The sequence below is a fragment of the Oratosquilla oratoria genome, chromosome 22, assembly GCF_046742065.1.
Source record: "Oratosquilla oratoria isolate Oo_2021 chromosome 22, ASM4674206v1, whole genome shotgun sequence".
Taxonomy (NCBI): Eukaryota; Metazoa; Arthropoda; class Malacostraca; order Stomatopoda; family Squillidae; genus Oratosquilla; species Oratosquilla oratoria.
In genome coordinates, this window is record NC_134798.1 from 9,868,779 (window position 1) to 9,892,688 (window position 23,910).

The 23,910-nt window shown below is 41.6% G+C and overlaps 1 protein-coding gene across 5 annotated transcripts in view; it reads left to right on the forward strand.

Annotated features, from left to right (window-relative positions):
* Positions 1–23,910, forward strand: part of LOC143037426 (E3 ubiquitin-protein ligase RNF123-like) — an 87,946-nt gene that overhangs the window by 49,789 nt on the left and 14,247 nt on the right. For all 5 annotated transcript variants that reach the window (XM_076205610.1, XM_076205609.1, XM_076205608.1 and 2 more), the window contains 7 exons: positions 2,069–2,322; positions 2,533–2,700; positions 5,325–5,442; positions 10,310–10,472; positions 11,056–11,243; positions 17,717–17,856; positions 22,191–22,379. In XM_076205610.1, the coding sequence (XP_076061725.1) occupies positions 2,069–2,322; positions 2,533–2,700; positions 5,325–5,442; positions 10,310–10,472; positions 11,056–11,243; positions 17,717–17,856; positions 22,191–22,379 (1,220 nt within the window). The remainder of the gene's footprint in view (positions 1–2,068; positions 2,323–2,532; positions 2,701–5,324; positions 5,443–10,309; positions 10,473–11,055; positions 11,244–17,716; positions 17,857–22,190; positions 22,380–23,910) is intronic.

Here is a 23,910-nt window from a genome sequence, read left to right on the forward strand (position 1 = left end):
TCATTCTTGTTCACTGTGAATGAATATAATGTCACAGAAAAAGTGGGTGCTGTTTTGGTATGTAATCTCATTTATGGCGTGATCTCAAAAATTAGGATTTTGCTTTGGTATGCGATCCTAACCTAACCAACCTAAACCTAAACCTAACCTAACCTAACCTTACCTACCTAACCTAACCTAACCTAACACAACATGCATTTCTTGCTTATTTGTTAGGTTAGGTTTAGGTTAGGTTACGTTACAGTAGGTTATTTTTTTTATTTATTTATTTATTTATTTATTTTTTATTTATTTCTACCTATTTTAAAGGAGTGATTGGAGTGAAGGAGTGATTGTGTCAACTGCACTGTATGGGGCAGAAACGTGGAACAAAAGAGAAGAAGAGAGAAGGAGTTTGAATGTGTTTGAGATGAGGTGTCTGAGAAGTATGATGGGGGTTACTAGGCTGGATAGAGTGAGAAATGAGGAGGTGAGGAGGAGAACAGGGTGGAAAGGGGGTTGGGAGATAGGGTTGATGAAAGAGTATTAGGATGGTTTGGACACATGGAAAGAATGAGTGAGGAAAGACTAGTAAAAGAGGTATGGAAGGCAGATGTGGAGGGAGTGAACATGAAGGGACGTCCCAGGATGAGGTGGATGGATGGGGTGAAGGGGGCTTTGGGGAAGAGAGGAATATCTGTTGAGGAAGGACGGGAGAGGACAGAAGACAGGGGTGAATACAGAATGGTTGTATATGGATGATGTTGTGATGCATGAGGTGGAATGGGTGGGGGGATGGGGGTGAGGTAGTGTGTGTGAGCAAATTTTGACACAGCCCGAAGGGATTTCTCCCCGTCTTCTCCTTTATGCATGGGGGGACGGAGAGGGGGGTCGCCGATTTAATGAAGCAGGCTTGCTGTGGATGTGCTGTGTCTTGCGACACTGGTTCTGACCCAGGGCAGTGGACAAGGTGCAGGGATGACCCATCATCCAGGAGGTGCAAAGATGAGAGGGAGGATGGAGGGGTGTGGAGTGTATTCAGGGATGGAATGGGTGGGAATGATTTTATGCCTTTTCCTTTTTGGCTACCTCCTTTGTAAAGGGGAAAAAGCCTTGGTATATGTATGTATGTGTGTACCTATTTTAAAAATATTGAGAGCGCATACCTAAGTAAAATCCTAATTTTTGAGATCAAGCCATAAATGAGATCACATACCAAAACATCAAAAAAGATATGATGAACATAGATTGCTACTATCAGGTGAGATCGCATACCAAAACAAAAGCAAGACTTTGAGATCGCATACCAAAACAGCACCGAAAAGTGATTAAGCCTGTTCACAGAATATGGGGGTCACTCAGCTACAGCTACAAAATAAATATAATCAGGAAGCTGATGCTGGCATCTTCATATAGCCCACTCATGGCTCATGATGCATACATGGGCGTCATCGTATTCAAGAGGTTAAATAAGGACATCACCTGCTCTAGATACTTTTTTAAGAAATTAATTGCATAAATACGTATACCATGGGCTTTTTTCCCTTTACAAGTGAAGCTAAAAATAGTAAATTATGCCTTATGTCACTTCACCAGTATGTTATGCATGCTTCAAATCATTTTCCACAAGTTTTTGCAAAATTGTTAAAAAATTAAATTTTTAGTGTACCAATGTCCTTAAGCAGGGAAGCAGAGATAAGTGTGAGTGGAGAATGGTTGTGAAGGGATGATAAGTTCACACTCTCCAAAGGGTGCTTGTCTTTTTTGTATTTCTCATGAGTGGAAGAGGGGGAGGGAGGTCAGCATATAAAGAAGCAGTGGAGGTAAGCCAGCTTTAGCTGTTTGGCCCTGTTCTGGAGGTGCTGTGTCTTGCTACAGTGCTTCTGCCCCAGGCAGTGGGCAGGGGACAGGGATAGCCCTTCCACAAGAAGCTAAGATGAAAAGGGTAACAAATGGGTGTGGGATGGGTAAGGGTGAGTGCATGTCTTAAGTGGCCACCTCCCTTACAAGGGGGAAATGGCATTTTGGTGTATGAATGCATGTTTATATATATATATGTATATAATCTTTTTCATATTTTTCTTCACAGGGGCATTATTAGGCAATGCACAGTGTGAAGGTGAAGAAGTGCAGCGGGTAAATGTCACCATGTGTGACAACAGTGGTACCAAAGACAGTGAACATTATGATTCCCTGTTGCAACTCCTCGATGGTGTCATTCTGTTATACCACATAGGTGCACATAAGCAACTGGGTAAAGTAGCTGCACAGAGAGACTCCATGAATGAGTACATTAGTCATGTTCAGGAAATTCATAAGAAACGTGACTATTGTAAGGAGAAGGTAATCTAATCAAATAGTGGAAAGCTCCTGGACTGGAACATATAATGCAATGATTCACAGTATCTTATTTTTGTTTGAATATTGATTACAAAGTGGTTAAATGGTACTTGGAATCAACTTCACTTTTATATTTATTGTATTCATTCTATAAAATTCATTCTATGAAATGCCACTTAACTGTTGGTAAGGTGTAAAAAATTTATATTGCAGGAGTTACAGGGGAATGTTATGGAAGAACTTAATAGTTCTGAAAAAGTGTTTTTAGCCAAACTTGAAGAACAGGCTCGACAGCAAGCCTGGGTGTTGGCTGCTGTGCACTCAAAGCAAAAACAAAAACAGCTTGTTTGGCTGTTAAGAGTTGTGCTCAATACATTAAAGGTAAATAAGATATTGAATTTTATACGTGCTGTGTATTAGTTTGTATTAAGTAGTTGCTAAATGTGAAGGAGGGTAGGGAGAGAAAGGTAGTTGCAGTGGGAAGTGATAAGAAAATGATTGATGAATGAGAAAAATGGAAGAGAAATAAGGAAAGATGAGGTGAAAGCAATTATTAAAATGATGAGAGCAGGTAAGGCACCTTGGGTTAGATAAATATTATGTGGAGTGTGTAAAAAAGGGAGGCAAAGTGATGGTGGACTGACTGGTGAGGTTTAATGTTTGTCTAAATGAGGGTAGAGTGCCAGAGGACTGGAGGAGTGCCTGTATAGTTCTGCTTTACAAGGGAAAAGGGGGAAAAGTGTAAATGTAGTAGTTTCAGAGGGATCAGTTTGCTGAGTGTAGTTGGGAAGGCTTATAGGAGGCTTTTGTTTGAGAGGATTAGGAGAGGAACAGAGGTAGTAATTGGTGAGGAACAGTGTGGGTTTAGGATAGGTAAGGGTTGCATGGATCAGATTTTTGTAGTAAGGCAGATATGTGAGAAAGCTTTAGGAAAATGTAAGGATGTTTTTTGGGCTTTTATGGATATGGAAAAGGCTTATGACAGGGTAGACAGGAAGGTACTGTGGGAGATATGTAGATATATGAGATAGGAGGAAAGCTGTTAAGAGTATTCAAGAGTTTTTGTGAGAGTAGTAGAGCTCATGTTAGAATTAGAAATGGAGAGAGTGAGTGGTTTGAGGTAAAGGTGGGACTTTGCCAGGGATATGTTATGTCATCTTGGCTGTTCAATTTATACACAGATGGAGTGGTGTGAGAGGTAAATGTGAGGGTTATGGGTTGGGGATTGGAGATGGTTAAGGAAAATGGAGAAAAGTGGGAGATAAGCCAGTTGTTTTTTGCTGATGACACTGTACATGCAGCAGGATCAGAGGAGGGATTAATGAAGTTAGTGATTGAGTTTTGGAAGTTGTGTGCAGAAGAAGGAAGTTGAAGATAAATGTGGGTAAAAGTAAGGTGATGAGATGTACAAGGGGAGAGGATGGCCGCAATTTGGAAGTGAGTATTAAGGGAGACAGACTGGAGGAAGTGGATAGTTTTAGATACTTGGGGCAAATGTGGCAGGAAAGGGAGAAGTATAGGTAGAATGTAGATTGAGAGAAGAAAGTAAATGCCTTGGGGGATTAAAAAGTGTAATGAGAAATAGACATTTGGGAATGGATGCTAAGAGGAGATTGTATGAAGGAATGATTGTACAGACAGCACTGTATGTGGCAGAAACATGAAACATAAGAGAGGAAGAGTTTAAATGTGTTTGAAATGAAAAGCCTGAGAAGAATAATAAGGTTTACTAGGTTGGATAGAGTGAGAAACAAGGAGGTAAGGAGGAGAGCGAGGGTGGAAAGGGAGTTGAGAAATAGGGTTGATTAAAGAGTATTAGGATGGTTTGGAAACATGGAAAGAATGAGTGAAGAAAGATTAGTAAAAGAGGTGTGGAAGGCAGAGGTAGAGGGAGTGAACATGAGGGGTTGACCAAGGATGAGATGGATGGATGGGGTAAAAGGGGTATTGGGAAAGAGGGGAATGTCTGTTGAGGAAGGAAGGGAGAAGACAAGATAGAGGTGAGTGGAGAAGGGTTGTGTATGGATGTAGCTGTGATGCATGGAAGGGAATGGGTGGAGGATAGGGGGTGAGAGAGTATGTGTGAATAATATTTTGATGCAGCCTGAAGGGATTTCTTCCTGTCTTTTCTTTTTCTGCATGAGGAGATAGAGAGGGGTGGTTGCAGATTCAATGAAGTGGCCTTGCTGTGAATGTGCTATGTCTTGCTGCATTGCTTCTGATCCAGGGCAGTGGGTGTGATGCAGGGATGACCTGTCATCCTGGAGGAGCCAAGAAAAGAGGAGGGAGGGGTGGTGAATGGGAGTGGAGTATGTGGGGATGAAATGGATGGGAATGGATTTATGCCTTTGACTTTTGCTACCTCCCTTGTAAAGTGGGAAATATCATTGGTAGTGTATGCATGTAAGTAGTTTGTATAATTAGTTTGTATAATTTAAATTAATTTAATCTAGAAATTATTACAGGACCAATGGCAGGTAACTGCTGCTTGTGTGGTCTAACAATATGACAGACCAAAAAAAAAAAAAAATAAAAAATAAATAAATAAATAAATAATAATAATAATAATAGTAATAATAATAATAATAAAAATAATCCATCAGGAGGTGTAGCCTTGAAGGGCTAACATTCAGTCTCCAGACTGCACCCAGGATCTTACTCTGTCAACTTCACCCATATTTGTTATTATTTAACATATGGAGAGCAGACAACCGATGATTGCTCCCCTCCTACCACTTTCGGCCTGCGACATAGAAACAATCCCACATTACAACACAGACAACAATCAAAACAGTTTTCCCAGAGAGATCTATGGGAGGGCCTGAGGACTGTTGCCAGCCAGTGTAGGGCTGTGGATTTTCTACTTTAGGCAACTAATGATTGATTAAAAAAGTGATTACTAGAAACTGTTGGGTGTACTCATGATGCTCAGTATAAATTTTTGTGTAGTTCAGTTTGTAAATTTGCAAGAAATAATTTTTTAATCTATATTTATTTTTCCAAAGGATGCTTCCAAGCAAGAAGGACTTTTTGCCTTTGTACCTGATTTTTATGTGGACAGCCTGACAGAAATGTGTACTGCCCTCCGCCTCTACTTCACCTATCCAACAGAGGATATCCCAGGTCAGTCATCTCATATGTTGCCCCCATGGAAAAATTTAATACAAATAAAGGACACACACATAAACCAGCTCCTCCAATGGTTTTCTGCCACTGAAAAGGGTATGTTAAACACCCCGATAGATAGAAAACTATCCAAAGGTTGGATGGCCTTACAAGTTGGTGGCCGTCCACAAATGGCATCCCAGCAGGGCTTGGAGATGGGAGTCTTGGAGGCTGAGGAACCAGTGCTGTACTTGTACTAAGACACCTCCCTAGGGCTAGTAACACACATTTTTATCCTTTATTCAGGCCAGGGTAGGCACCCCCTCCTGGCTTGAAGAGGCAAATGAGGAGAGTTGCCTAACTTGAATGTTTGAGTCAAGCATGCTCTGAGCCAGGTAGCTACTACCTGGGACAACACTGCACAATCTGTAGATGTCTTTCCTCACTACCGAGTTGTGGGTGTGTATACTTTCTCATGATTTCTGGGTGGGACTGACTGAGTACAAATATAAAGTGGGCCTGCAAGAAAGGATGTCAGAGAGAGTCATCTCCCTGCTGCCCATCTTCAAATCCAACAAACCCATCAACTTCTTCACTCCCATTTAGAGTTGCACCTGTGAAGGGCTGAGGCTTGGTCTTTGGTCTGGACTCAAAGTCTCTTTGTAATAACTTAGTCCGTATTTCCTCCACCTTTAAATGGAGAGCTGAGAATAGTAAGTGCTCCCCTCCTTTTACTACTTTAAGCCAGTAATGTAAAAAAAAAAAAAAAAAATCCCACATTGATTCAGTGTAGACATCAGTCCAAGTGGTCCCCTGGGGGGGCCCAGGGACTATTGCTAACTGCTGTGAAACTGCAGGTTTCCAGTTAGCAAAACTTAGACAACAATTAATTGATGCCCGTGACAATTGGGTTAAATTAGCATTTCTCAGATAAGGGTATCCCAGAACCCTTGAAGTTCATATGAGAAGGGTTGGTGTTCCATGAGAAATAGTGATATGTAAGGTAATTATAGGAAAATTAATTTTTTGATGATACTTATGCAAGAAAGGGAGGGGCAGGGGATGGGGGTAAGGGGGTGCTAATGTGTGAATGATTTGGATGCAGCCTGAAGGATTTCTCCTCCTCTTCTCTTGTTCTGCATGAGGGGACAGAGAGGGGGGGGGTTACCAATTAAGTGAAGTGGCCTTGCTGTGGATTTACTGTATTACTACATTGTTTCTGAGCCAGGGCAGTTGTTGTTGTTGTTGTTGTCATTCCCTAGACTGTCTGTCCGAGCAGTCCCGTCTCCCCAAGGAATGCCACAGCTGAAACTGGGTTTTCCCACAAATCCTTAAAGAGTGCATGTTGTGTTGTTTGTGTGCATGATTGTGTATAATGCAGTCTTCCATTATGTGTTGAATGGTATGGGGTTAAGTGTTACATCCTGGGCAGCTGTTCACAATGCAGTCATCCAGCCTCTTCTGGTAGCTTAGAAGTGCTGGGTGGTGGCCGCACTGCAGTCTGGCCAGGTGGACTCTGTCCTTTCGTGGGAGAGAGGATTCAGAAGGGTGGATGCAGTTGGGGGTGGGGGTGGGATACAGGAATGATCCGTCATCCATGATGAGCTGAGAGGGAGGGGAGTGGTGAATATGAATGCAATGGGTCAAAGCGGGTATATGCCTTTAACTTGGCCACCTCTCTTAGAAGGGGGAAAAAGCTTTTGCTGTATAGATAGATTCAATTTGTGTTAAGTTCTTTAGTCATAATTTTTGTGTCAATATTCAGTTTGAGAAATACCTTAATTTTTTCTTAAACCAATGATCAGGAAAATGTGTTTGGCTTAAAAGATTTAAATTTATGAAAGAGGAATAAAGGTTAATAATGATATTTGATTATTTTTATGTAGGGATTTACAGAGACGTGAAAATTACCAATTGGGCTCTGTAAGGAGGAAAAGGTTTAGTATTGCTGGGTTAAAGATATATACCTTACACCTAGTCTCCCTTTGTTGGGCTTCCTGGTGGATGTTGCATGGAAGAGCAAATCTTTAATGTTTATATACATGGTAAAGAAAAATAAGGGGACAGAGAGGGGAAAGTTGCCAATTAAGTGAATCAGTCTTGTTATGGATGTGCAGTCTTCTTGCTGTATTGCTTTTAACCCACGGCAGTGGGTTGGATGCAAGGATGACCCGTCATCCATGAGGAGTTAAGATGAGGGGGAGGGAAGGGTGGTGGGTGGAAGTGGAATGAGTGGGAATGAAATTGGTGGGAGTGGGTAAATACCTTTTGACTTTGGCTACTTCCTTGGTAAGGGGGAAAAAGCCCTTAGTATATAGATAGATTGCATGGTAGTCACAAAGTGTGCAAGGATGGTGTGTGGAACAAGAAGGTCAGGAGGAAATAGAAGGAAGGGTAGTGAATGGTGGGATGAGGAAATGAAGAAGGTTGTAGAAGAGAAGAAGCGAGCTTTCACAGATTGGTTACAAAGTAGGACGAGGGAGTCATATGAGACGTACAGGGAAAAGAAAAGAGAAGTAAAGAAAAAAGGTAAAGGAGGCAAAGAGGAGAGCAGATGTAAAATGGGGTAAGAGTATGACAGAAAATTTTGAAAGTAATAAAAAGATGTTTTGGAAAGAAATTAAGAGAGGAAGAGGAGGCGAATCAAGTAGAGAAGAAAAGGTAAAAGGTGCAGATGGAGAGATGATAATGGAGGAGAAGGCAGTAAGGGGAAGATGGGCAGAATATTTTAGGGAGTTGCTTAATGTGAAGGAGGATAGGGAGGGAAAGATAGCTGCAGTGGGAAATGCTAAGAAAATGAGAGTGATGAGTGAGGAAAATGGAGGAGAAATAAGGAAGGATGAAGTGAAGGCAGCAGTTAAGATGATGAAAGCAGGTAAGGCACCTGGTCTGGATGGATGCCATGCAGAATGTCTTAAAGGGGGAGGTGTAGTGATGGTGGACTGGTTGGTGAGGTTATTTAATGTTTGCTGGAGAGAAGGTAGAGTGCCAGAGGACTGGAGGAGTGCGTGTATAGTTCCACTTTACAAGGGAAAAGGGGACAAGTGTGAATGTAGTAGTTTCAGAGGGATTAGCTTGTTAAGTGTAGTTGGGAAGGCTTATGGGAGGATCTTGATTGAGAGGATTAGGAGAGGAACAGAGGGAGTAATTGGTGAGGAACAGTGTGGGTTTAGGACAGGTAGAGGTTGTGTAGATCAGATTTTTGTGGTAAGACAGATATGTGAGAAAGCTATAGGAAAGGGGAAGGATGTTTTCTGGGCCTTTATGGATCTGAAAAAGGCTTACGACAGGGTAGACAGAAAGGCACTGTAGGAGGTTATGCGGATATACGGGATAGGAGGAAAGCTTCTAGGGGCTGTCAGGAGTTTTTATGAGAGTAGTAGAGCTTGTGTCAGGATTAGAAATGGAGAGAGTGAGTGGTTTGAGGTAAAGGTGGGACTTCGTCAGGGATGCGTTATGTCACCCTGGCTGTTCAACTTATACATGGATGGGGTAGTGCGAGAGGTGAATGCAAGGGTAGTGGGTCAGGGATTGGAGATGGTTAAGGAAAATGGAGAAAAGTGGGAGGTGAGCCAGCTGTTGTTTGCTGACGACACTGCGCTTGTGGCAGGATCGGAGGAGGGATTGAGGAAGCTGGTGACAGAGTTTGGGAGAGTGTGTGATAGAAGAAAGCTGAAGATAAATGTGGGTAAAAGTAAGGTGATGAGATGTACAAGAGGTGAAAGTGGCAGTAATCTGGAAGTGAGCATTAAGGGAGAGCAACTGGAGGAAGTGGATAGTTTTAGATATTTGGGTGCAAATGTGGCAGGAAAGGGTGGAGTGAAGGTGGAGGTAGAATGTAGATTGAGAGAAGCGAGTAAATGCCTTGGTGGTTTAAAAAGTGTAATGAGGAATAGGAATCTGGGAATGGATGCTTAGAGGAGACTGTATGAAGGAGTGATTGTGCCAACAGCACTGTATGGAGCAGAAACATGGAACATGAGAGAGGAAGAGAGAAGGAACTTGAATGTGTTTAAGATGAAGTGTCTGAGAAGTATGATGGGGGTTACTAGGCTAGATAGAGTGAGAAATGAGGAAGTGAGGAGGAGAACAGGGGTGGAAAGGGAGCTGGGAGATAGGGTTGATGAAAGAATATTAGGATGGTTTGGACACATGGAAAGAATGAGTGAAGAAAGACTAGTAAAGGAGGTATGGAAGGCAGATGTGGAGGGAGTGAACATGAGGGGACGTCCTAGGATGAGATGGATGGATGGGGTGAAGGGGGCTTTGGGGAAGAGGGGAATGTCTGTTGAGGAAGGACGGGAGAGGACAGAAGACAGGGGTGAATGGAGAATGGTTGTATATGGAAAATGTTGTGATGCATGAGGTGGATTGGACAGGGGAATGGGGGTGAGGTAGTGTGTGTGAGCAAAAATTTTTGACGCAGCCCGAAGGGATTTCTCCCCGTCCTCTCCTTTATATGGGGGGACGGAGAGGGGGGGTCGCCAATTTAATGAAGCGGCCTTGCTGTGGATGTGCTGTGTCCTGCGACACTGCTTCTGACCCAGGGCAGTGGACAGGGTGCAGGGATGACCCGTCATCAAGGAGGTGCTAAGATGGGAGGGAGGGTGGAGGGGTGTGGAGTGTTTTCGGGGATGAAATTGGTGGGAATGTTTTTGTGCCTTGTCCTTTTTGGCTACCCCCCTGGTAAGGGGGAAAAAAGCCTTGGTATATGTATGTATGTATGCATGGTAAAGAGGTATGGTGTATCTGTTGGGGGTTGGAATATAAAATAGATTTCAGTCTGTTTTGCACCAGTGAGAAATTCAAACAAATTTTTATGTTATGGAACAAATCACTCATTACAGCAGGGTTTGATTATGTAAGTTTTTATATCTTTACACAGGATATACAGAGTTGCTGATTGAAGTTGGTGAGTTCCTGGCCTTAAACTTCTGTGATTCTCGCATAGTGAATGCAGACAGTAAAGATGCACTTATTCAAGCCTTAGCTGGCTTTGTCTGCCACCAGAGTTCTTTGAAGGCCCTTGAAAGTATGCCTGAAGAAAGGTTAGTTCCTTAGTTATCTTAATAGTCTTAATAGTCTTAAATGGTAATAACTCTTGCTTTAGGTTCCTATCAATATACCAAAGGCTTCTTCCCTCTTTTAAGGGAGGTAGCCAGCCAAGGTATGCTCTCATCCCTTGCCCATCCCACTTCCATCTGTCAGCCATTCCCTTTTATCTTGGCTTCTTGTGGATGAAGGTTTAAGATGAAAGGGAAACAAATGGGAGTGGGATGGGCGTATGCCTTGCCTGACTACATCCCTTATACAGGGAAATTTGGTATATGGATAGATGGGTTCTGTTGACTATAAACCCAAAGTCATCCCCCAAGACTCTCTTGCAGAAGACCTGTAGGCAACAGATAACAAGCCATGGCCACCAGTTGGGACCACAAGACACTCATTGAAGTGATTTTGTGTTATATGAATAGGATAAGAGTAGGATAGTGTTGATCAAGAAGGGAGTCCGGTGGTCAGTCTTTTTTCTCACAAACATACCACCAATATCTTCATGTTTGCTCTCATCTTGTTTGCTTTCATTCATACCACTTGCAAATTGTAAAAGATTTTTACCATTTTCAATAACAGCAAAATCACAATGGTGAAGAACTTGCTTCGACCATATGATAATCGTGCTTGGGCACAGAACAATTGGATTCTTGTTCGTTTCTGGAAAGGCTGTGGATTTGGCTTCCGATACACCAAAAGTCCACACTTTACAAATAAACTACGGCCAAAGCCTTTCATGCCAGACAGCACAAATTTCCAGGCAACAGGTAGGTGGTTTTACTCTTATGTATCATAATGACAGAGTTGGCTTGTACTCAATCTTGTGTAACCTCTTTCAGGTATAAGAATTGATAATGTCCTATATAGATTCTTCAAAGTTATGTCTTTGAACTTTGAATTTTAAAGATGAATGGGATCAGCTAAGTGTCTTTTGTCTTGGCTACCTCCTGAATAAGGGGAAAAAGCCCATGGTATGAGGGGTGTTCTCTCAAGAACATATGTTTTTGATGTAATCCTCTAGGGACAAATAAGGTGCATAATGTACAGATTTACCATAGATTTGGGTTGTTAGAATTGTTACCATCCAGAACTAAGAAGAAACTTAAGAGGCAGCCTGTTCATTTCTTCTACCTTCCACACATCAATTATTTTGTTCATAAATACTAGACTGCTTCTGACCCAGGGCAGTGGACAGGGTGCAGGGATGACCCGTCATCTAGGAGGTGCTAAGGAGGGGTGTGGAGTGTTTTCGGGGATGAAATGGGTGGGAATGTTTTTGTGCCTTGTCCTTTTTGGCTAACCCCCTGGTAAGGGGGAAAAAAGCCTTGGTATCTACTAACTAATAAAAAATTAATTTCAAAATGTGATCGACCACCGGCAGTACATGGTAATTCTGTGACACTTTTTAAAAATGTTACATGCCATGGACTCCTAGACCTTCGAAGACTCCTAGACCTTCGAGAACTCCTAGACCTTCGAGAACTCCTAGACCTTCGAGGACTCCTAGACCTTCGAGGACCCCTAGACCTTCGAGGATTCCTAGACCTTCGAGGACTCCTAGACCTTCGAGGATTCCTAGACCTTCGAGGACTCCTAGACCTTCGAGAACTCCTAGACCTTCGAGGACTCCTAGACCTTCGAGGACTCCTAGACCTTCGAGGACTCCTAGACCTTCGAGGACCCCTAGACCTTCGAGGACTCCTAGACCTTCGAGGACTCCTAGACCTTCGAGGATTCCTAGACCTTCGAGGACCCCTAGACCTTCGAGGACCCCTAGACCTTCGAGGACCCCTAGACCTTCGAGGACCCCTAGACCTTCGAGGAATCCTTGACCTTCGAGGACCCCTAGACCTTCAAGGACTCCTAGACCTTCGAGGATCCCTAGACCTTCGAGGACCCGTAGACCTTCGAGGACCCCTAGACCTTCGATGACCCCTAGACCTTCTGATTAAATACATTCATACATATATACATACATACATATATACATACATATACCAAGGCTTTTTCCCCCTTACAAGGGAGGTAGCCAAAAAGGAAAAGGCATAAAATCATTCCCACCCATTCCATCCCTGAATACACTCCACACCCCTCCACCCTCCCTCTTATCTTAGCACCTCCTGGATGACGGGTCATCCCTGCACCTTGTCCACTGCCCTGGGTCAGAAGCAGTGTCGCAAGACATAGCACATCCACAGCAAGGCCGCTTCATTAAATCGGCGACCCCCCCTCTCCCTCCCCCTATGCATAAAAGGAGAAGACGGGGAGAAATCCCTTCGGGCTGCATCAAATTTTGCTCACACATACTACTTCACTCACCACCCATTCCACCTCATGCATCACAACATCATCCATATACAACCATTTTCTATTCACCCGTCTTCTGTCCTCTCCCGTCCTTCCTCAACAGACATTCCCCTCTTCCCCAAAGTCCCCTTCACCCCATCCATCCACCTCATCCTAGGACCTCCCCTCATGTTCACTCCCTCCACATCTGCCTTCCATACCTCTTTTACTAGTCTTTCCTCACTCATTCTTTCTATGTGTCCAAACCATCCTAATACTCTTTCATCAACCCTATCTCCCAACTCCCTTTCCACCCCCGTTCTTCTCCTCACCTCCTCATTCCTCATTCTATCTAGCCTAGTAACCCCCATCATACTTCTCAGACACCTCATCTCAAACACATTCAAACTCCTTCTCTCTTCCTCACTTATGTTCCATGTTTCTGCTCCATACAGTGCTGTTGGTACAATCGCTCCTTCATACAGTCTCCTCTTAGCCTCCATTCCCAAATGTCTATTCCTCATTACACTCTTCAATCCACCAAGGCATTTACTCGCTTCTCTCAATCTACATTCTACCTCCACCTTCACTCCACCTTTTCCTGCCACATTTGCACCCAAGTATCTAAAACTATCCACTTCCTCCAGTCGCTCTCCCTTAATGCTCACTTCCAGTCTACTGCCACTTTCACCCCTTGTATATCTCATCACCTTACTTTTACCCACATTTATCTTTAGCTTTCTTCTATCACATACTCTCCCAAACTCTGTCACCAACTTCCTCCATCCTTCTTCTGATCCTGCCACAAGCGCAGTGTCGTCAGCAAACAACAGCTAGCTCACCTCCCACTTTTCTCCATTTTCTTTAACCATCTCCAATCCCTGACCCACTACCCTTGCATTTACCTCTCGCACTACCCCATCCATGTATAAGTTGAACAGCCAGGGTGACATAACGCATCCTTGACGAAGTCCCACCTTTACCTCGTACCACTCACTCTCTCCATTTCTAATCCTGACATAAGCTCTACTACTCTCATAAAAACTCTTGACAGCTCCTAGAAGCTTTCCTCCTATCCTATATATCTGCATAACCTCCCACAGTGCCTTTCTGTCTACCCTATCGTAAGCCTTTTCCAGATCCATAAAAGCCCAAAAAACATCCTTCCCCTTTCCTATAGCTTTCTCATATATCTGTCTTATCACAAAGATCTGATCTACACAACCTCTATCCGTCCTAAATCCACACTGTTCCTCTCCAATTACTCCCTCAGTTCCTCTCCTAATCCTCTTAATCAAGATCCTCCCATAAGCCTTCCCAACTACACTTAACAAGCTAATCCCTCTGAAACTACTACATTCACACTTGTCCCCTTTTCCCTTGTAAAGTGGAAGTATGCAGGCACTCCTCCAGTCCTCTGGCACTCTACCCTCTCTCCAGCAAACATTAAATAACCTCACCAGCCAGTCCACCATCACTGTACCTCCCTTTTTCAGACATTCTGCATGGCATCCATCCAGACCAGGTGCCTTACCTGCTTTCATCATCTTAACACCTGCCTTCACTTCATCCTTCCTTATTTCTCCTCCGTTTTCCCCACTCATCACTCTCATTTTCTTATCATTTCCCACTGCAACTATCTTTCCCTCCCTATCCTCCTTCACATTTAGCGACTCCCTAAAATATTCTGCCCATCTTCCCCTTACTGCCTTCTCTTCCATTATCATCTCTCCATCTGCACCTTTTACCTTTTCTTCTCTACTTGATTCGCCTCCTCTTCCTCTCTTAATTTCTTTCCAAAACATCTTTTTATTCCTTTCAAAATTTTCTGTCATACTCTTACCCCACTTCACATCTGCTCTCCTCTCCTCTTTGCCTCCTTTACCTTTTTCTTTACTTCTCTTTTCTTTTCCCTGTACGTCTCATATGACTCCCTCGTCCTACTTTGTAACCAATCTGTGAAAGCTCGCTTCTTCTCTTCTACAACCTTCTTCATTTCCTCATCCCACCATTCACTACCCTTCCTTTTATTTCCTCCTGTCCTTCTTGTTCCACAAACCATCCTTGCACACTTTGTGACTCCCTCCTTGAACCATCCCCATTCCTCCTCCACACCCAGCTCTACTCTATCCTTCACTCCCTCCCACTCCTCCTTCAGCTTCTTCTTGTACTCCCTCTCCTTTTCCTTTTCATTTAGAGTTCACTCTAAGCACCTCCCTACCTTTTGTCCCTTTCCTCTTCCTCCATCTGTCCTCCACTCTCAACTTACCTTCCACCAGAAAATGATCTGATATTCCCCCACCCTCTCCCCTTAGCACATGTACATCCCTAACTCTTCCTATCATAGTCCTATTTACCACTACATAATCCATCAACGCTGTATCTACCACCCTTCCATCCACCACCCTCTCCCATGTGTACTTATGCTTGACTTTCTTCCAAAACACTGTATTTGCTATCATCAACTCTCTTTCTAGACACATTTCCACCATCAACTCTCCACTATGATTCTTTCCTGGAACTCCATATTTCCCAACCACTCCATCAGTTGGACCATTAAGGTCTCCCAGTACTATTACATTGACATTCCTCCCTAAATCCTCTATGCACTCATTTAAATCTATCCAAAAGGCCTCCCTTTCTTCTACACTCTTCTCACTGCCAGGCCCATATGCACTTACAAAGACCCACATCTCCTTTCCCAGTTTCACCTTCATCCACATTATCCTTGAGGAAACCTCCTTCCACTCCACTACACATTTACCTATCTCTTCACTTACTAGAATAGCCACCCCTTCCCTCCCTCGCCCTCTCTTCACTCCTGATAACCTCCCACTTACACTCCCAAACTTACACTCACCCTTCCCTTTCAACTTAGTTTCACTCAAAGCCAACACATCCATCTTTCATCTCACGAACATACTACCTATCTCTTCCCTTTTACTCCCATCTGTACCACATCCACGCACATTAAAAGACCCAAACCTTAGGGTGCTGGTCGGAAAACTCCCAGACCCTCTTATGCCTTTACTTTTTCGTTTAGGAATGTCCCCTATGGGGCTACAAGGAGAAGGATGCCTAGTCCCACTCCCCGTCCCTTTCTTCTTGCCTCTTATGATCCAAGTGGAAATACTTGGTGGCAGTATTCTTTTCCCCCACCACAGGGAATTCCCCCACAGCAGAAAATGAATACTCAGAGAAATGGTACAGGACAGCAGCAAGGGGTTGGGGGACAGAATAACAGAGGGACAGTCGTAGTATGAAAGTGTCATTATTTCTCTATGAAGAGTTTTCCTCTATCATAGACAAAATGATGTGTGGCTCTGGTCCATAGGGGTGCCCCATATAGACCCTAAAGTATCAACTGCATGCTACTTTGCCACAATAACAAACAGCCAATACCCCAGACGGGGTACATACATAAATACATACATATAACAAAGACTTTCTTCCCCTGTACACAGGAGGTAGCCAAAAAATAAATATATATATATATATATATATATATATATATATCAAGCTGAATTCATATACTACCAATATTAACATTATATAGTAAGAAAAAAAAAAAATCAACTAACAGGATCTGTATGGCTAAGTCATGATTATGAGCCCAGGAATCATAAAACCTATTTCTTTTTCCACCATGAAGAAAGATTAGTAAAAGAGGTATGGAAGGCAGAGGTGGAAGGGGATGGGGATGACCAACGATGGGGATGACCAACGATGAGATGGATGGGTGGGGGTAAAAGGGGCATTGGGAAAGAGGGGAATGTCTGTTGAGGAAGGGAGAAGACAGAAGATAGGGGTGAATGGAGAATGGTTGTGTATGGATGATGCTGTGTTGCATGGAAAGGAATGGGTGGGGGATGGGGGTGAGGGAGCATGTGTGAATGATATTTTGACACAGTCCGAAGGGATTTCTCCCAGTCTTCTATTTTTCTGCATGAGGGGATGGAGAGGGGGGTCGCCAGTTAAATGAAGCGGCCTTGCCATGAATATACTGCATATTACTACATTGCTGACCCAGGGCAGTGGGCAAGATGCAGGGATGACCCGTCATCCAGGAGAAGTCAAGATAAGAGGGAGGGAAGGGGATGAATGGGAGTGGAGTATGTGTGGATGGAATGGGTGGGAGTGGATTTTATGCCTTTGTTTTTTGGGTACCTCCCTTGTAAGGGGAAAAATCCATTGATATATGTATTTAATTGGTCATTAATTCATTTTCATAATATATTAACAAAATAGTGTAAACATGGCATTGGGGAAATCCATCATCCATTCATATACCAAGGGCTTTTTCCCCATTACCAGGGAGGTAACCAAAATCAAAAGGTATACACCCACCCCCACCCCCACCCATTTCATCCCCACCCATTCCACTTCCATCCACCACCCTTTCCTCCTGCTCATCTTAGCTTCTTATGGATGACAGTTCATCTCTATCCTGCCTTCTGCCCTGAGTCAAAAGCAATGCAACAAGACACAGCACATCCACAGCAAGGCCGCTTCACTTAACCAGTGAACCTCCCCCCTCTCTGTCTTCTCATGCAGAAAAATAGGGGGATATGATGAGTTATGATGTTTACTACCTAGTGCTAAGGTGGAATACTTCCAGTTCAGTATCATCGTATGACACACAGGGCGTATTTTTTAGATATTTCTTAGGGAACAAAATTGTGCATTATACCCCAAAAAATACTGTAGTTGTTGTGAAAACACTTGTCAGTTGCAGCTTTGTTTAAATATCAGCACAGGGACCAATGATAGGTCCTGCATGTGGTGGTTCTGCAAGATAGACAGCAAAGTTGCCAAGATCTTTATCAGAAAACTGACAACCAACAACTACTGTCCTCTCGCTACCACTTTGAGCTGGGGGCAACAGATTGATTGATTTATTGTTTTCATATTATGTCATTCCACAATGTACTTAAATAAAATTCTTTGTCTGCAGCACCAACACCATCTGAAGTGTTCCAACAGTTGGTGGTTAAAGTTCTGGAGGAATCAGAAGATGTGGCCACACCTTTCCTCAATTCACTTCTCAATCAACTAAACTGGGCATTTTCAGAATTTATTGGCATGTTGCAGGAGGTAAGGAATTTAGAGTGTCATGTTTGATAAATTTGAGTTTGAAATTCTTATACTGTACTACAAAAATGTACACACACGCACACACACAATAGTATGTGCAAACCCCATACAAGAATTTAAGAACAAACTAGATGTTGCAAGATACAAAGACAGGTCACTATGAGCATAGCTCCCCTTTCTGTATAATACAACTAGGTAAATACACATTTGTTGTTCGTCATAGTGACAACACGCATGAATTGGAGCTCCTGAAATACTTTAAAAACAAAACATCTTAACAGTGATACAATTACAGAATACCTAGGGTGTGATATATAGGAAGGGGAGTGCTCGTGGATACCCCAAATGAATTTACAATGTAAGTAGTGCGTAATTGAAGTAAAATGGAAGAAAACAATGACGGACTAGAGAAACCCCAAGATGGCCATCCATTGCATTACAGTACAAACATGTACCCAGAGCCATCTACCAGCACAAGGGCGAAGCAAAATGTAAACATAGGTTTCAGATCACCGAGAGGCATGAAAAGGTTTCTATTTAATAATAGCAATGAGGGTCATTTCTCTGTATTTAGTGAGTATGAAAGAAGACTCTTTGGTAGATTTATGGATATAGAGAGGGACATGAGAAATATGAAAGAATCATGGAAGCAGGAAGCTATTGATCTATGGAAGGCAAATAGACCTAAACAAGGAAGTGAGTGACTTAAAAAAGTGAACATGGAAATAAAAGAAGAGACAAGTGCACAAAAAAAAGAACTGGCTGAGTTAAAATGTAAAAATGAGAGGTTGAAAAATAATGAAAACACAACAAGACCATATGGAAAGAGGATAAACAAATAAAAGCAATGATCATGAAAATGGGGAAAAAGCATAGAAGACAATTTGCAACAGCTAAGGAATGATTAGAAAAAAGACAAAGAAGATAAGATAATTTTTAAGGAAATAGTTCATCAGCAAATGCAGGAGAAGGTGAAGATGCTGTCATTAAGGTAATTAAAGAAAAAGAAAATCGAGGAAGAGATACAATAGACAAAAATAAGTGTAGTGATATATGGCCTAAAGGAAAAACATAACCCAAATTGGTTCCTGAGAGACAAGATAAAGAACAGGAAAAAAGGAAATAGAGGAAGTGCACAGAATGGGTAAATATGCAGAAGGAAAAGGAAAAAGTTGACCACTAAAGATCAAATTAAGGTCACAATGGCAGCAGAAGAAATCTTAGCAAAAACAGTAAAATTAGCAAGAAATGAACACTATAAAAATATATGGATAAAAAGAGACACGAATGATGAGGAAAGAAAAAAGCAAGAAAAGAATAGAGACCGAGACAGTGCATTTCTAATGGAGAGTGTTAGATATGAGACTGAAAAAATTATATATTCAAGAAAGAAAAAAAAAAAAAAAAGCTCAGAATGAGATGGAGGGAATAGAAAATTAAAATTAGCTTATACCAACATAGATGTATTAATCTCAGGATTAAAAGAACTAAATGATTACCTGTCAGAAGCAAAACCAGATGTAATGGGAATTGTGGAGACAAAATTAAGGGGTCCACTAGTACCAGTGTTGGTCATGGATTATAATCACTGGCTTAGAAATAGGGAGGAGAAACAAAGTGGAGGAGTCCTGTTCCTGGTTAAGAAAAACTTGAATGTGATGAAAGTTACACATGGAGAGAACAGGGTAGAGATGATCTCAATGAAAGTTGAAGATAGCAACATGAAAAGCAGAAAGTTTGCAATGATTTATGTGCTCCCAAAAATGAAGTCTTGGAGAAAGATTATTCCAAAATACTAGAGGATACAAGAACTTTGTTAAATGAGATGCTAAAGGATGGAAATAAAGCGGTACTTAAGGGAGACTTTAATTGCAAAGAAATATGTTGGGAAGAGATGACATTGAAAGATGGAGAGGATCAATGGGGAAATGTATTACTCGACATGACTATAGAATATACAATGACAGAAATGGTAAGAGAAAACACTAGATTTAGAAATAATGAAAAACCATCAAGACTGGATTTATTATTTATGTCAGAACCTCAAATAGTAGACAAAATTGAATACAAGACACCAGTTGTGAAGAGTGGCCTCATACTACTTGAATCAGAACTAAGGGAGGAAATATAAAGAGAAATGAGAAACACAGAAAAGGAAGACTGATGTATAGTAAAACGGCCTTTGAGAAACTTAGGAAATTCTTTCTTAAAGTGAACTGGGAAAAATTCTACAAGAAGTAACACAAATGGAAGAAAAATGGATGATTCTTATGAAAATCTACAAAGAAGGAGTGGATAAATATGTCCCAAAGCAAAAACAGGAAAAGGTGTATATTAAGTGCTGGTTTGATAGAAGGTGGAGTGAAGCAAAAGACAGAAGAGATAAAGCTCGAGAAAATACTAGTTACACTGCGATAAGACCAAAATTGGAGTACGCTGCAACACTATGGACACCCAGTACTAACAAAAAGAATATAAAGAAATTAGAAAGAATACAAAGAGCAATGACAAAGATGGCATCAACACTCTCCAAATTGACATATGAACAAAGACTGTCCAAATTGGAACTACCAACTCTGGAACAAGAAGAGAAAAAGGAGATCTACAGACTATTTATTGAGTCATGAAAGGAAAGGAAATTGTAGATAGAGACGATTTATTAAAGTGGGACAACAGAAAAACAAAAGGACATAAAAAGAAACTCCAAAAGGATAATTATAGAAGAGATCTAAAAAAGAATAGCTTCCCACACAGAGTGGTGGATACCTGGAATAAATTAGAAAAGGGAACAGTGTGTGCAAACACTATTCAAGAATTTAAGAACAAACTTGATGCTGAAAGATACAAAGATGAGCATAGTTCCCTTCCCATATAATACAACTAGGTAAAACGGAGGAAGACTGCAACTCATTACAACAAGACTTGGACAAGATCTGGAAATGGACTCAAAAATAGGAAGCAAAATTCAATATTAAGAAATGTAGTATAATGGAATTTGGAAAAAAGTAAAAACAGAATATCGAAAGATTACAAAATTTGTGAAGAGGAGGTTAAAAAAGTAAACTCGGAGAAAGATTTTGGAGTGATAATCAAGGAAGGACATGACACTGGATAAGCATATTGATAAAATAGTCGGAGAAACCTACAATTTATTGAGGTAAATAAATGTGGCATTTGTTTTTTGGACAAGGAAATGATAAAAAAATTCTAACCACTAATAAGACCAAAACTTGAGTACGCAGCAACACTATGGACACCCAGTACCAAAAAGAATCTAGAAAAATTAGAGAGAATACAAAGAGCAACACCAAAACTATCACCAACTCTTTCCGAAATGACATATGAGCAAAGACTGTCCAAATTAGAATTACCAACTCTGGAACAAAGAAGGGAAAGAGGAGACTATAGAATAATGAAAGGAATGGAAATCTTAGATAAGAATGACTTTTTATTGAAATGGGACAAACAATGGGAAAACGAGAGGACACGAAGAGAAACTAAAAAAAGATCATCACAGAAAAGATCTGAAGAAAAAAACAGTTTCCCATACAGAGTGATAGATACTTGGAACAAATTAGACAAAGAAACAGTGTGTGTAAACACTATTCAAGATTTTAACCCCTTCAATACGGGCCAAAATCTTGCGGGCAGCATTAGCTGCCAGATGTGTGATGCTGCGTCATAATACTCGCATTATAAAAAACAAAGTTACCGCTGTATTGCTCGTTCTCTTTCACCCTTGAATTTTGATAACCATAGAAAATATGATGAAGCGAGTTTACAGAGTATGGGGGTCATGCAGGTACAACTACAATATATATAATCAAGACGCCGACATCGGCATCCTTGTGTACCCACTTGCTCCTCATGACGCCTACGTAGGCGTCATCGTATCGAAGGGGTTAAGAAAAAACTTGATGCTGAGAGATACAAAGACGGGTCACCACGAGCATAGCTCCCTTCCCGTATAATACAACTAGGTAAATACACACATTCTCTCTATCTCTCTCTCTCTGTCTCTCATTCTTTCTCTCTGGAGAAAATCTCAACTCTGCTAATAAGATTACCTCACATTTTTCCTTCTTTATCTCCCTCTCCCCTTCCTATCCCTCCCTTTTGCCCAATTGACCACTAACCAACCATATTACTTTTGTCAGTCTTATAAATCCTTCACAATGATTATTCCAAGGACAGAAGGTGATGTTTTTCCTGTATAATTTTAAAGGTCTTATATATTAAGTAACTAGAGGTTAAAAAATAGAGATGAAATAGTGGAGATAGCTGTAGGCTGTATGTGTCTTCATATACTATTAATTTTAATTCATCCCCAACAGATACAGAATGCTTCCAACCGTCCAGAAAGAGTATTTATCGATTCCCGCCAGTTGCGTATATGTGCCACTTGCTTTGACCTTGCCTTAGCACTATTACGAGTTATAGAGATGATTGTCAACTTGGCTCCACAGCTGTTTGTTGATCGCTCCCGGCCAAACTCAGAAATACTACTGTCAAGGTTGTGCAAAGTAAGTTCATCTCTGTATGTATGGAATTTGTAACTTTTGAACTTTTAAGGTATCTTGAGATATGTCTTTCTTATTTGCATTGTTCAAGTAAACTTTTACATCCCTGGGACCCCCACAATATAACAGGGAGGAGGGATGATCCTTCATCCATGATGTACTGAAATTGAAGGGATATTAATTGGGTTTTAGTGTGTGTGAGATGGGTGTCTGCTTTGATTTGGCCACCCACCTTGTTAAAGGGAAAGAGCCTTTGGTATACAGTAAAAGTACATTCTTTTGGAATCCAGTGTTTTGAAAATCTGATTTTATGGCACTCTTAAGAAATATATAATCCCATTCCAAAAATGTTCTGGTCTGTAGGCACATTATCCAAAAGGTAGAAGTACTTAACAATTTTGAAAAGTGTCCCATGGTTGTCAGCTGTTATTTGTAGTCTCACTGGCTAGGTGCCCAAGTATAGCTGGTGGGGTTCATGTGAAAACCCATGTCCAGGTTAATTTAACAAAATGGTGGGGCAGTAGCCCATAGCTGCAAAATTTGTAAATGTGCCCTCCCAGTCACGGAATTCATTTTTGGTTTCTTGCTTGTTGTGCTCATAAAATATTACATTAATTCCTTAGTATATTTCTCAATAGAGCTGGTGAGGTGACTTCAAAACCCTTGTCCACTTTTACTTGATAAAATGCAGTGGCAGCAGCCCATTGCTGTAAATTTGTTAACATGTAAACATGCCCACCCATCCACTCTTAATTGTTTTAGTTTGTAGCTGCCTGAGTGGGTTAGGGTGTCACTACTTGTGATGGAGGTTGAGGTGATGGGGATTTGAAACCTGCCACTGGCAAGTTGAACCAAGGACATGGTTAATTAAATTTCATGCTACAAATGCCTCTTTAACCACTTCAGTACAACTCAAATTTTCACAGGCAGTATCGGCTGCCATATATAATTTGCATCACACTACTTGCATTATAAAACAGAGTCACTGCTGTAATACTTGGTCTCTTTTACTCTGAGTAATAATAAACACAGAAAACGTGATCAAACCAGTTCATAGAATCCGGGGGTAACTCATGTATAACTACAAAAAATATAATCAAGATGCCAACACCAGCATCCTCATATACCTACATGCACCTGATGACGCCTACGTAGGCATCGTCATACCGAAGTGGTTAAGGGGTACCGTCCTAGCCTCCTGACAGGGGTGTGTGGGGGAGTTTCACAACAATAAACCAAATCATTTTCATGAATCACATTATGCTCATAGACCAGTGACAGGTACTTGCATGTGGTGGTCCTGCAAGATGGACAGCACAGCTGCTCATTTCCAAAACCCATCAACTTCAAATGCATGTATTACACTTTTTCACACATAGAGAGCTGATGACCAGCAACTCCCTTCCCTCTACCACTTTCACCCAAGGACACCCCCCCTCACCTACATCAGGAGGTGCACCCCTGAGGGGCTGACACAGGATCTTTGGACTGGACCCAAGATATCTCTTTATAACTTCAGCTGTATTTCTTACAC